Source organism: Megalobrama amblycephala, linkage group LG19 (assembly GCF_018812025.1).
Source record: "Megalobrama amblycephala isolate DHTTF-2021 linkage group LG19, ASM1881202v1, whole genome shotgun sequence".
Classification (NCBI taxonomy): domain Eukaryota; kingdom Metazoa; phylum Chordata; class Actinopteri; order Cypriniformes; family Xenocyprididae; genus Megalobrama; species Megalobrama amblycephala.
Genome location: NC_063062.1, coordinates 37,957,499 through 37,971,014, shown reverse-complemented (window position 1 = coordinate 37,971,014; position 13,516 = coordinate 37,957,499). Strand labels below are relative to the sequence as shown.

The 13,516-nt window shown below is 40.6% G+C and overlaps 2 protein-coding genes across 3 annotated transcripts in view; both read right to left on the bottom strand.

Moving 5' to 3' along the window:
- LOC125254134 (WT1 interacting protein) overlaps positions 1 to 5,944 on the bottom strand; it is a 30,923-nt gene extending 24,979 nt beyond the window's left edge. Inside the window, exon 1 of the mRNA XM_048168581.1 lies at positions 3,826 to 5,944. Coding sequence (XP_048024538.1) covers positions 3,826 to 5,095 — 1,270 coding nt within the window. The 5' untranslated portion in view covers positions 5,096 to 5,944. The remainder of the gene's footprint in view (positions 1 to 3,825) is intronic.
- Positions 5,945 to 7,477: 1,533 nt separating this feature from the next.
- On the bottom strand, positions 7,478 to 11,665 carry sdr42e1 (short chain dehydrogenase/reductase family 42E, member 1). Of its 2 annotated transcripts, none has more exons than XM_048168582.1 (3): positions 11,591 to 11,665; positions 11,085 to 11,177; positions 7,478 to 8,877 (listed from the first exon to the last, which is right to left on the bottom strand). In XM_048168582.1, exons 2-3 carry the CDS (start codon positions 11,147 to 11,149, stop codon positions 7,779 to 7,781), a joined length of 1,164 nt encoding a protein of 387 aa, XP_048024539.1. In that variant the 5' UTR covers positions 11,150 to 11,177; positions 11,591 to 11,665; the 3' UTR covers positions 7,478 to 7,778. The 2 variants fall into 2 exon arrangements, with proteins under 2 accessions (XP_048024539.1, XP_048024540.1); XM_048168583.1 differs by having other exon boundaries at positions 11,085 to 11,180; positions 11,591 to 11,663.
- Between the last annotated feature and the right edge of the window lie 1,851 nt (positions 11,666 to 13,516).

Sequence of the window (13,516 nt, the reverse complement as noted above, 5' to 3'; positions counted from 1 at the left end):
CTCAACCTCATGTTGTTACAACCATGTATTATTTTCTATGCAAAAAAGCACGCAATGATCAAGGGCATTTGATCTCAGAAAAGTACCATAAAAGCAGTCCATAAATGCACTATATTTTTAAGTTTTCTGATAACTCGCTGATAATCTTTCCCTCTGCCATAACTCCATGCATGTTCAAATATGGTGCATGGTGCACGGTTTAATGTCAGTAATACCAAAATGCATTGGTTCTTGCATGTCACAAATGAGATTTGAGAGCTGCAGCAGAGGGAAAGATCACTGATAACTTATATTTCTGACCTCTTTTGGGGCAAATACAGCGGATTATAGTGCAGTTCGGTCCTTTTAGGAGATTGACAGCAGTGAGACGATTCTGATGCATGTTTGGAATGACACGACGATGAGAAAACTATTTCATTTTTAGTTGAACTAACCCTTTAAGAGTGCAGAAAGACACATCACGACGAATACCCGGTGAGATTGATTTTAAGGGAGCTGTTGTCACGGTAACGGCGAGGGCTCGCTCTTGCTCGCAGACTAATGCAGACTAAAGAGGGTTCGGCATGCAGTAAAAAACATCACCTGCTTCTCAGAGGCAAAAACACAGTCATACCTCCATCTCTAGACTTTGTGCAGCTAAACCTGTACAAATGTGTTTCCAAGCAGCAGCAGAAACAAAACACGGTTACTACAGAGACACAAAAAATGAAACAGTCACAACAACAGACCTAAAGCTTGTTCGTGAGCCCTACTTGATCACTTGAAAAGATGAACGTTGTTAAAGTCAATCTAGCTCATGGAGTAGTTTTTAGTGGTGTTTACTAAGCAATCATCACAATTACTATTGCTCATATCTAGGGTTAATGATCTGAACAAACACTAGTGCTGAATACGCAACCACATACTAGATATGGTAAAAATAGTATGAGTAGTATACTAGTATCCGAATTCAGCATAAATATTAAACTTAAGTGTGTAACTTGACCAGCAGCATTTGTGCTCCAGACATGAATGATTCCTTAAATTCCTTAAAAGGATTAGTTCACTTCTGAATTAAAATTTCCTGATAATTTACTCACCCCCATGTCAAGATGTTTATGTCTTTCTTTCTTCAGTCGAAAAGAAATTAAGGTTTTTGATTAAAACAATCCAGGATTTTTCTCCATATAGTGGACTTCAACGGGTTGAAGGTCCAAATGTCAGTTTCAGTGCAGCTTCAAAGAGCTCTACATGATCCCAGACGAGGAATAAGAGTCTTATCTAGAGAAACCATCGGCCATTTTCTAAAAAAAATAAAAAATGATATACTTTTTAACCACAAATGCTCGTCTTGCACTGCTCTGCAATGCACCAAACATTACGTAATCATGTTGGAAAGGTCACGCATGATATAGGCGGAAGTACAGATCCAGTGTCTACAAAGCGAACGAGCAAAGACTAAATCAAACGGCCTTTATAAAAAAAAAAAAAAGGTAAAACAACGATGTCGGACAATTTTGAAGTTGGAGGAGAAAATGAGATCATTTTTGCATCCTTTCGCATACGCCACGCTTGACCTTTCCAACATGATTACGCATCGCAGAGCAGTGCAAGACGAGCATTTGTGGTTAAAAAGCATATAAATTTTTATTTTTTTTAGAAAATGAGCGATGGTTTCTCTAGATAAGACCCTTATTCCTTGTCTGGGATCATGTAGAGCTCTTTGAAGCTGCACTGAAACTGACATTTGGACCTTCAACCCGTTGAACCCCAGTGAAGTCCAATATATGGAGAAAAATCCTGGAATGTTTTCCTCAAAAACCTTCATTTCTTTTCAACTGAAGAAAGAAAGACATAAACATCTTGGATGACATGGGGCTGAGTAAATTATCAGGAACTTTTAATTCTGAAGTGAACTTATCCTTTAAATCATGCAAAATAAATCTAGTTTAAATTCTAGTCAACACAGCAGGAAATGGGAGTTTTATGGTTTAAAGAGATTTTAAATGCAATTTATCTGCTCTGCTGCTGTATTTCACCTCCGCTAAACCAATGCTAGTTCCGCCAAATCACAAATTAGGATTTCCCCAAGAAAAAAAACACACGCTCACATGCCTCTAAAGAACATTTCTGTTGATGTTCAGGACTTGGAAGGACACTGGCAGGAAGTGGCGTTCAAACTGGGAGACAAAGTATGTACTCTCTGAAGACTGGCCTTTTTCCGTCCAGGTCCGGGCCAAAAACATGCCGCTAAGAACCCTGTTTGTCTGCTCACCAACTACAATGTCCTTTTTGGGCAGTGCCAGTTGGGATACCAGCAGGGTTTGTTGTGATTGGTCTACCGCTGCTGCCCGGTGTGACCAAAACCAATCAGCAATCAGCTGGTTACAATGCAAAACGAGCCAGATCACCCAGTTACTGCGGTGTTTAGCCAAAGTTCGTAGTTCACTTGGCACCATGTGCCAACCTGCCTGTGAGTCGGGTGCAAAACTTGTGTTTTTATCAAAACAACACATTAAACAAATAAACAAACAAAAACTATGACTATAATACTGTCAGCAGATTAAATTCAACAAAATCTACCTGCACACTAGGTTAAAAACAACCCAAGTTGGGTTGAAAATGGACAAACCCAGCGATTGGGTTAAATGTTTGCCCCAACCTGCTGGACAGTTTTATTTAACCCAACTATTGATTAAAAATGACTATATGTCTGGTTTAAAATGAACCCAAAATATGTTGGAAATTAAAAATCAGACACTTAATTACTAGATATAAGCAATTTAATAAATGTTTATTGTTTAATTATTATCCATTAAACTTAATACTAAATGTTCATTTATTAAACATTAATTAATGTTAATTTCCAACATAATTTCAGTTCATTTTAAGCAAGCAATACAGTAATTTTTAACAATAGTTGAGTTAAATAAAACTAAATAAAAACATTTAACCCAATCGCTGGGTTTGTCCATTTTCAACCCAACTTGAGTTGTTTTTTAGAGTGCAGGATCTCAATTGTTTCTCCAACAATAGTCTCCAGCTACTCTTTTCTCCATTGGAAGTTTAGGAGAAATAACCAGAATAAAGTTAATAATTCATATGCTTCAGCAACATCTGAGCATTAAAACTGCACTAATGAATAAAACGACACAGCCATTAGCCTGATATGTTACAACATGCCTTGCGATATGATCCAGGTTTTGGGAATCTTTTGCATGCCGCCTTTGGGTAAAAAAAGGTCTGGATTAATGATGATTTAAACAGCTCAAAGATAATCATAATGTCAGACATATAAAGTGCTCAAGAATAAACCCTTTTGTCCTGAAAGCACACTGATTCATTGACAAAACATGATTTACACCTGTTTTCCCACACTCTAATGATACTTTAATGAGTCCAACACAAAGGCTGCTCTGTGCTGCTCTGGTAAAGAGTGTTTGCGTGTGTCAAGGTGTGAACATGACTTTCCACCAACAATTTGGGAAAGGTTTATTCAAAATAATCCACGTTTTTATGAACTCAAGAGTACCTGCTAGGACAAAAACAAAGCTGATGTCTCCAGAACATGGAAATAAAGGTTCTTTAACATCCATAACATTGATGTTTCAATGAAGAACCTTTAACATCCATGGAACCATAAAAGGTTCTTTCGGTAAAATGCACAAGATAAAAAAGTTCTTTAAGTAAAATGCACAAGATCAAAGGTTATTTGGGTAAAATGCACAAGATAAAGGGTTCTTTGGGAACCCCAAAATGGTTCTTCTATGGCAACACTTTGAAAAACCCTTTATTTTTAAGAGTATGTGCACTAAACTAATAAGAAGTGAATCTGAATCTACTCACCAAAATATTCCTTTTTCATGTGCATCTCGAGCTCTTTCTCCAGCTCCAGAGTGAGGGCCTCCAGGCGCCGCTCCGCCTGACTGGGGCCGCTGTCCCGGGATGGAGTGACCTGGTACGGCAGCTTGAAGCGCTGCCCCCCGGCGCCCGCTTTGCCGTAGCTAAACGCGATGTTGACATCTGAATTCTGCTGTTGAGGCTCGGGAAACGTTTGGAGATGGACGCGGTTGTTGTGGAGGCCGTTTGGCTCCGTGAAGTCCTGCAGCAGCGCGTCCTCCGGCAAAGGAAGCTGGAGCTCGGGATAGGCGCTCATCGATCCCCGGGAGCTACGCGAGCTCCTGGAGCTGTGGCTGGAGATGCTCGACCGGGGACTGACCACGCAGTTGGGTCGCGCACCGCCGTCCTGGATGCAGATGCTGGGGATGCCGTGCACCGCAGCGCTCTCCGGGTCGTGGTTCCCCGCAGGCGTGAAACGCGAGTCGGAGTAGCTGGAGCGCGGGCTCGTGGTGCTCGACCTGGGGCTGATGTGCCGCTGGTCGTAGCCCATGCTGATGCCGCTGGTTCGGTTGCTGCTCGGTTTGCTCCCGCAGTCGTAGCTGGTGAGGCTGGTTCGGGGGCTGGAGTGTTTGCTGGTGTCGCTGGCCGTGCTCGCGTAACTAGACCGGGGGCTGATCACGCTGTTCCCCTCGCAGTACTTCTCCTGTCCGGGTGACACCAGGCTGGAGCGCGGGCTGCTGATACTCGACCTCGGGCTGGTGTGTTTGCTCTGATCCTGCGACGAGTGAGTCGAAGCCAGGCTGGTGCGCGGGCTTGTGGCCGCGTACCTGCCGTCGGGACTGGCCATGCATAAGCTGTTGCTCCTCGCGCCCGGAACGGGCACCTGTTTTCCCAAAACAAGCCCGTCATAGGCGCAGCCAGTGCTGTACCGGTGTCCTTGCACCTCCGCGTGCGCGTATCTCCTGAGACGGTCCGACGCGCCGCTGTAACACGGCAAGGCAACTTCGGATTTGGTGCAGTACGCGTCGGGATCGGGGTAAACCGCTTCCCTTTGCGGAGAACAGAAATCCAAAGGCACTGAGGGTCGGTTTCCATTGACGGAGCGCACGGGAGCCGCGCCGTAGACTTTGTTCCCGGAGCTGCCATTCATTCGCTTACTTTTCTCCATCTCGGGGTTCGGCTCCCCGTACATCCCATCCTGATAAACGTCATATATGGAGAGGTTTTCCATCAGTTTGCTCGCTCTGCGCCCCGGTTCCTCGTCATATTCTTCCATGTCGCGCGGCGAGTTAAGGGAGGCTGAACGGGGGAGCGCGCGGAGCACTAGTCAACTACAACACAAACTGCATTTTACACGGAAAAACGCCGCCTCAGGCGAGCCATCGCTGACTGTTCGCGCTTACTTAGTCCAGCGCAGTCGTTTCGTCACGATACATGATCCCCGTATGTCGATTCGTGGCGATACAGTCGTCGTTACAAAGTTTCCACACAAGAGAACGTTTGTCAATTTCAGTTTTTGTAAAGTTGAAAGGTCTTTACAGTCAATGGCGCGCTGCGCGGAGGAATTTTCTCGCTTTGATTTTTCGTGATTGTTTCTGTAAACTTGTTTACAGAGATTTCACCTCGCGTAAAATTACGCACCGAGAGTTTTGAGTCAATCTGGAGAGATGTTGAGTTGCGGAGACGAACGAGAATGCGTTTATCAAACGATGCATTTGGGACTAGATTGTGTGAGAGGAATGCGCGGAGGGACACGAGCGGCGCTGCGGCGCTCTGGAATGTGGTTAATGCCGGAGCGAAACAATGATAGAGAGCAACTCAGCAAGGGGGAGCAGAATCCTGAAAAAAAGTCCTTTGGAGAGCCTATGTGTGTCCACTTTCATCCAGCGGGCCAGATTAAAGATTTAACCACGTAGACCAGCCCTCTGAAAATAATTAAAAACTAAAATGTGCATCTCTAAACTTTAAACAAGCAGCAACTCTTTATGCTATTGAGCTGGGGGAATATAATGAGTATTAAAGAAATACCCATGTGCATGTCTCTGTATATGGTTTGTAAAATGTATTTCCCAGGTAGTTTCAACAGTGCTATCATGCATGTACAGCAGGTCAGTGAATGTGTGAATTGAATCTGGGGGAAGGGCAGATCCTAAACATTTCATTGTGCATCAGAGACAAAAGCTATTGTCTCTAACATATATTTTCCATCACAATAAAATACAGTGGCTTGCATTTTGACACTTGAGACAGCTTTAAACGCAAGCACACTTTTCAAGTTGAGAAAAATGGTTTGGGTTGAACAACTAAAACAATAGATATAATGAAGACTTTGCATTTGTTTGTGGTTAGAGGAACGTGTCCATCTGAGACAGCTGAGAACATGATTGATATGTTTTCTATACAATGACATTATTACCTTTTACACAATACCTAGCCTATATGAATAATATAAGCATATGCATGAATTGATCATATGTATGCAATGTTTGTTTCTTTGAATAAAACTGTCTAATGCATAAATGCACTTTAAAGGATTAGTTCACTTCAGCATTCAAATTTCCTGATAATTTACTCACCCCCATGTCATCTAAGATGTTTATGTCTTTCTTTTCTTCAGTCAAAAAGAAATTAAGGTTTCTGAGGAAAACATTTCAGGATTTTTCTCCATATAGTGGACTTCACTGGGGTTCAACGGGTTGAAGGTCCAAATGTCAGTTTCAGTGCAGCTTCAAAGAGCTCTACATGATCCCAGACGAGGAATAAGAGTCTTATCTAGAGAAACCATCGCTCATTTTCGTAAAAAATAAACATTATATACTTTTTAACCACAAATGCTCATCTTGCACTGCTCTGTGATGCACCACGCATTACGTAATCATGTTGGAAAGGTCATGCGTGATGTAGGCGGAAGTACCGAGCAAGTGTTTACAAAGCGAGTGTGCAAAAACCAAGTCAAACAGCCTTTACAAAAAAAGGTAAAACAACGATGTCAGATGATTTTTGAAGTTGGAGGAGAAAATGAGTTTTTGTCACGTATGACCTTTCCAACGTGATTACGTCATGCATGACGTGACACATCGCAGAGCAGTGCAAGATGAGCATTTGTGGTTAAAAAGTATATAAATGTTTATTTTTTTTAGAAAATGGCAGATGGTTTCTCTAGATAAGACTCTTATTCCTCGTCTGGGATCATGTAGAGCTCTTTGAAGCTGCACTGAAACTGACATTTGGACCTTCAACCCGTTGAACCCCAGTGAAGTCCACTATATGGAGAAAAATCCTGGAATGTTTTCCTCAAAATTTCTTTTCGACTGAAGAAAGAAAGACGTAAACATCTTGGATGACATGGGGGTGAGTAAATTATGAGGTAAGATATGGTGCAAAAAGAAAAATATCTTTTCTACATGACTAATCAAATGTAAGTAAATAAGTGACACTGATCATGTGATTCTTTGACGTTCAGATTTTCCTGCTTCCACTGAAACTCAAGCTGCTCTTTGGATCTCAAATCATGCTGGAGAAAATGATCATCAAGTTTTGTTCAGCTTTAGTGCTTTTGAGACAATAAAAATCTATTTTACATCAAAATGTTTTACTGATAATAACTAGTACTGAAAAAAATTAAAGCATTTGTATGATCTCAAATGGTTAGCATACATCAGAAATAGCAAATACAGTCAGTCTGTCCAAAAAGTATTTTAATATTGTTGTAAACTACAAACAAATACTTTTTATGTTAATGAGGGCAATCATTTAAAATGAATTTACCCTAAACCTTTGAGGAAAGACACTGTTCTTCCACGAGTGGAAAAAAAAAAAAAAAAAGATCAGGTTTAGCTTATTTGTGTACACGACTGTCTCCGTCCAACATTGTACAATTTAACATCCCTCATGTACATTAATATGAACATGCATGTTTTAATTAACAAATCAGTTATAAATCTCACATAAGGCACATTTCATTCTCCCACAACTGGAAGGCAGGAGAGAAGCACAGCAGCAAAAGCAACCACCAAAACAACATCTAAAATTAGTTTCCTAATTGACGACCGGCTGTGCTTTTTCCCGTGACCTCTGCCTCGAAACCATTGCACAACATCTTCCAGGTCATACTGTTTAGGCTCGTATCCCAGCTCTTCTCGTGCCTTACGCATACTGAAATAATGCGTGACGCCCGTCTTGTAGACCTCAGTACGGGTCAGCAGGGGCTGGAAGTTATAGATCCGCCCCACGACATGGTGAACCATCTCAGTCAGAAATGCAAAGAGATAAATGAGCGAAATGGGCAGTCGAAGCGTGGGGAACGAGTATCCCAAACCCTCCACCAGAGGCCTGAAAAACTCAAAGTTGTTGACAGGCCGTCCATCAGAGATGAAATAGGGCTGACCGGCGGCCCGGTGCTGACGCTTTTCAGTCAACGCCTCGGCGGCTAACAGGTGCGCGGACACCAGATTATCCACATGAACAAACTCCACAAGACTATCAGGATCTCCGTACACAAACCTAAAGATCCCCTTCTCAATGTAACTAACTATCCTGGGCAGGTGCCGTTGCTCCCCGGGGCCGTATATCCCAGCTGGACGCAGGGCACAAGTGCGTAGCACACCTGCGCTGTTATTCAGCTGTGAACCGTTTGCTTTTAACACCTGCATCTCTGCTATAGACTTAGTCCTGGAGTAGTGATCAGGGTGCAGGTGCAAGGGCAAGTAAGGCAGACTTTCATCACCGTTCTTAATCTCCTGACCGCCGAACACTACATTAAAGGTGCTGGTGTAGACAAGTCGGGGGACGCCGTGTGCCACGCAAGCCCTGAGGATGTTCTCCGTTCCCTTTATGTTCACTTCTTCAATGAGTTTCCAGTTGAGCTGCTCCCGTCCTGACATCCCATAGGAGGCGATGTGGAACACGCAGTGCGCGCCTCGGACGGCTTCTTCCACCTGTGCGTAATCACGGATATCTGCCTGTGTGAATGCGATACCCGCGGGCAGCTCTTGGCTCGGGGGAATCACATCAAACAGCACGATGTTTGAGGAGGTTTTGAGGAGAGCACAGGCGAGACTGAAAGAGAAATCACATTTACAAAGAGATCTACGCCGTCAGCTACCAGTCAAGCTGTGAAATGCTTTTAATTATTAACTTTTTTCAGCATTAGCTGAAAAACACTGAATTATTTTTGCTGATTACAATAAAACATCAAAACAAACCCATGGTCTATGATAAACTAGATTTAAAGGATTAGTTCACTTCAGAATTAAAATCCTCTCCCCCATGTCATCAAAGATGTTCATGTCTTTCTTTCTTCAGTCAAAAAGAAATTTTAAGGAAAACATTCCAGGATTTTTCTCCATATAGTGGACTTCACTGGGGTTCAACGGGTTGAAGGTCCAAATGTCAGTTTCAGTCCAGCTTCAAAGAGCTCTACATGATCCCAGACGAGGAATAAGAGTCTTATCTAGAGAAAACATCTGCCATTTTCTAAAAAAATTTAATTTATATACTTTTTAACCACAAATGCTCATCTTGCACTGCTCTGTGATGCTCCATGCATGACGTAATCATGTTGGAAAGGTCAAGTGTGACGTAGGTGGAAGTACCGATCTAGTGTTTACAAAGCGAACTTGCAAAAGCTAAGTCAAATGACCTTTACAAAAAAAAGGTAAAAAAATGATGTTGGACGATTTTGAAGTTGGGGGAGAAAATGAGATGAGTTTTTCGCCCTAACATGATACATCACGCGTGAGCTTTCCAACATGATTACGTCATGCGTGGCGCATTGCAGAGCAGTGCAAGATGAGCATTTGTGGTTAAAACATATATAATTTTATTTTTCTTAGAAAATGAGCAATGGTTTCTCTAGATGAGACTCTTATTCCTCGTCTGGGATCATGTAGAGCTCTTTGAAGCTGCACTGAAACTGACATTTGGACCTTCAACCCGTTGAACCCCAGTGAAGTCCACTATATGGAGAAAAATCCTGAATGTTTTCCTCAAAAACCTTCATTTCTTTTCGACTGAAGAAAGAAAAACAAACATCTTTGATGACATTGCAAAAATTTAAATTCTGAAGTAATCATAATGTTAATAATATTAAAAACAAAATAAGAATTACAAATCCAAGCAATTCCATAATAATTATAAAGTTGGAAAATGTGTGGTTTTTTTATTATTGTGAAAAAATGTGAAAAAGTATGTCAAATGATGAAGACAATTGTGCAATATTTAGCAAACTTCTAAAATCATGTCAACTCAAGTTTTAGCTTATATTAAATTGGAAAAATGCTAGACTGCGTCTAAAATCACATACTCTTGAGTAAGTCCTTATTTTGAATAAGTAAGAAAGTTCTTTTAGTATGAATGTTATGGGATCCTAAAGGAGACCCGATTCCTGAGGGGGACTCGATTTCTCACCACACCGGACCTACTACATTCGGCATGTTGTCATTATCATGTGACCTACCAGCGTCAGTTGCGTCGCTTCACTGCCATTCACAAATCCTCTCCCGTGGCCTCAAGTGTCAAGTCACCTTTATTTATATAGCGCTTTTTACAACGCAGATTGTGTTAAAGCAGCTTTACAGTGATAACGGGTATATAATTTTGGCTGCACAGCAGCTCTTAAAGAAAATGGTGTCAGTATCCATCTTAAGTAAATTCAGTATTGATTCATTCCGATGTAAGAATCAATAGTTATTAATTTAGTTATCTATATCAGCACTGGAGTAAACAGTGATGTCATCATCCAGCTCAGTTCAGTTCACATACAACTTAAGGGTGTCAATGCAACGTCCATCTAATGCACACTTCAGAATCTCACCAGAAGTAGTAAGTCATCGCAATACTTTTTGCAGACTCTTTTATGAGTACTGTGAATTCTGACATACTTCTTTGGTCGCATACTGTTTTTCACCTACTATATACTAGAGAAGTATGAGATTTCAGACGCATTTCACTTTTGATCACATAGACTTTTGGGCCCCACTGTTTTTAAACACATGCATTAATTTACTGTACTTAATACACATTCAAAAATGATAAGAACAATAGGCCAAATGAGAATCAGATCTCATTCGTAGAGTAATGAAAGACCTGAAATGGTTGTGTAAGACAAGGGCGTAAAAATGTGTTCTTTTGTAGGGTCTCCAACAGGGTTGGGATCTACTGTAGTGTGATGGCGCCATCTAGTGGTTAGTGTAGGTAATATGACTGATATTAGGGTTATGTGGAAAATAAGACAAAAAGATTGTAAAGATGTCATAAAATCTTACCGGAATCCAAAATAACCTCCTCCACCGGTTATGAGGAAGGATCTTCCTGTCCTGTTGACTTCCATTTTGTTAAAGAAGCAGGGTGAATAAAATCTACATAAAAAAGTAAAAAAAGAAAAAAAGAAAAAAAAAGAAAAAGAAATTGTGTGTATATATGCATACCTACACCTGACCCTAACCCTACACACACACTTTTGATAATCATACTTGAATTTGAGTGAAATTAATGATTATGGTAATCAGATAAAGCTATAAGATGCAAATGATGTCTAATATTAATGCAGATTCTGGAAATGTATGAGCTGGCAGGTGCAATCATAACATATTAATCACTTTCTTAAATGAAGTGTAATTCTCTCTCGAGCAGCGTGAGTGACATGGATGTGCTTATATAATGAAATAAACACGCTTTCTACAAGATCCAACAGAACCTGCACAGAAAACATCCTATGTAGTCTGTAAAAGGGTTAATATTATATGATACTGATATAAATATAAATACATACCACTGCAATCACGCTTTGAATCGACTGCAAAGTGTGTGTAAAACATTCACTTCCTAGGAAACGCGTGAATGGGCGGGACTACACTGTCAATCGTTTTCATTGGATAAGAGTGAGAGGTGCCTCGCTGTGATTGGCTGAAAATGAACTTTGTCCGACGTCCGTTAGAACATTAGGACGATTCACAAAAAATCATAGTAAATCTCTATGCTATTTTTGTAAGTCTATCCCTTCATGTTCATGTAGCTATTTTTTGGAATACATTTTGTTTTATGTATTATTGATGTATTATTTGGATTATATAACTTTAATAAAAATCTAAAAGACAGGTATTTTCTTATAAATCTATTTATTTTTCTAGCCACGTTTTTTTTATACATAAGTGTAAATGTTTGTCTGTTAAACCTCTTTTTATTATTTTTTTGCCAAGACTTGAAATGTTATTTGGGCACTATCTCCTCTTCCAGCAATGTCAAAGCCCTAAAGTCCAATTTGTTGTGCACAAAGTAGGCTATAACATTTATGCCTTTTTATGAATTAAAAAAAAAAAGACAAAAAAAAAATCACAGTAATTTGTTTAACCCATTAACACTCCCTAGTTTCTGTTAATAAAAGCTTGAAAACAAACAGCTTGATAGTTTCTGTGTTGCATTAACATATGCATACATTTCAGGTGTTTACCTTTTCATAACAGTTTATAATGTTTTTATAAGCACGTTTTGTGCAGTAACGTAAGGATAAAACAAAGCAGCCTTCAACAATCTATAAATACATCAGCATATAGGTTACAAAAATAGTATGTCCACAGTCCCATGATACTATCTCTTATACAGGTTTATTTCAGTTGTTACAAGCAGTGATAATAACTAATAAAAGAGCAAGTTTTAAATCATCACAAGATACAAAAATCCAGAGGTGGAAATGTATTTAAGTGCATTTAATCAACTGTATAAGTACAAACTTCAGGTAGGCCTACTTGTACTTTACTTGTACGATATAAACCAGAGGAAATCTGAAGCCAAGGAGACTGTCTTTCATGGATGGCCATGATTGTCAGCTGTTGAAAAAAACAGAATATGCTGGATAGGTATGTTTTGAGGGTCTAGTTTGAGCTGGTTTATTCTGGTTTGAACTGGTTTATGCTGGTTTGAGCTGGTTTATGCTGGTCTGAGCTGGTCTTTAGCTAATTTAAGCTGGTCAAGTGTTGGTCCTAAGATGTTCCTAAGCAACTATCTCCAGCTCAGGACCAGATTGGGACCAGCACCTGACCAACTTAAACCAGCTTCCAAACATACCTAACAAGCATATGCTGCTTTTTTCAACAGGGTGACACCTCTGGTGGTAAGTAGTAACTACATCTGTGTTTATTGATGCTATTACAGCAACTTCTCGCTAGAGGGCAGGTTTACACCAGGATGCACTATGGGAAGAAGACAAGCCGGCGGAGGCAGTGTAATGCTTTGGGAAATGTTCTGCTGGGAAACCTTGGGTCCTGCCATCCATGTGGATGTTACTTTGACACGTACCACCTACCTAAGCATTGTTGCAGACCATGGACACCCTTTCATGGAACCGGTATCCTCTGGTGGCTGTGGCTCTTTCAGCAGGATAATGCTCCTGACGCAAAGCAAAAATGGTTCAGGAATGGTTTGAGGAGCACAACAATGAGTTTGAGGTGTTGATTTGGCCTCCAAATTCCCCAGATCTCAATCCAATCGAGCATCAGTGGGATGTGCTGAACAAACAAGTCCGATCCATGGAGGCTCCACTTCACAATTTACGGGTTAGGCCTACGTCCTGACAGAATGAAGTTAATTTTAAAATCTAATTTTATAATGTTTCACGGCACTACAAACAGAGTCTGTCAGTGCTATCAGATATGAAATCATCTTATAAAGCAGGCAATATAAAAGTAAAGTATAAAAAAGC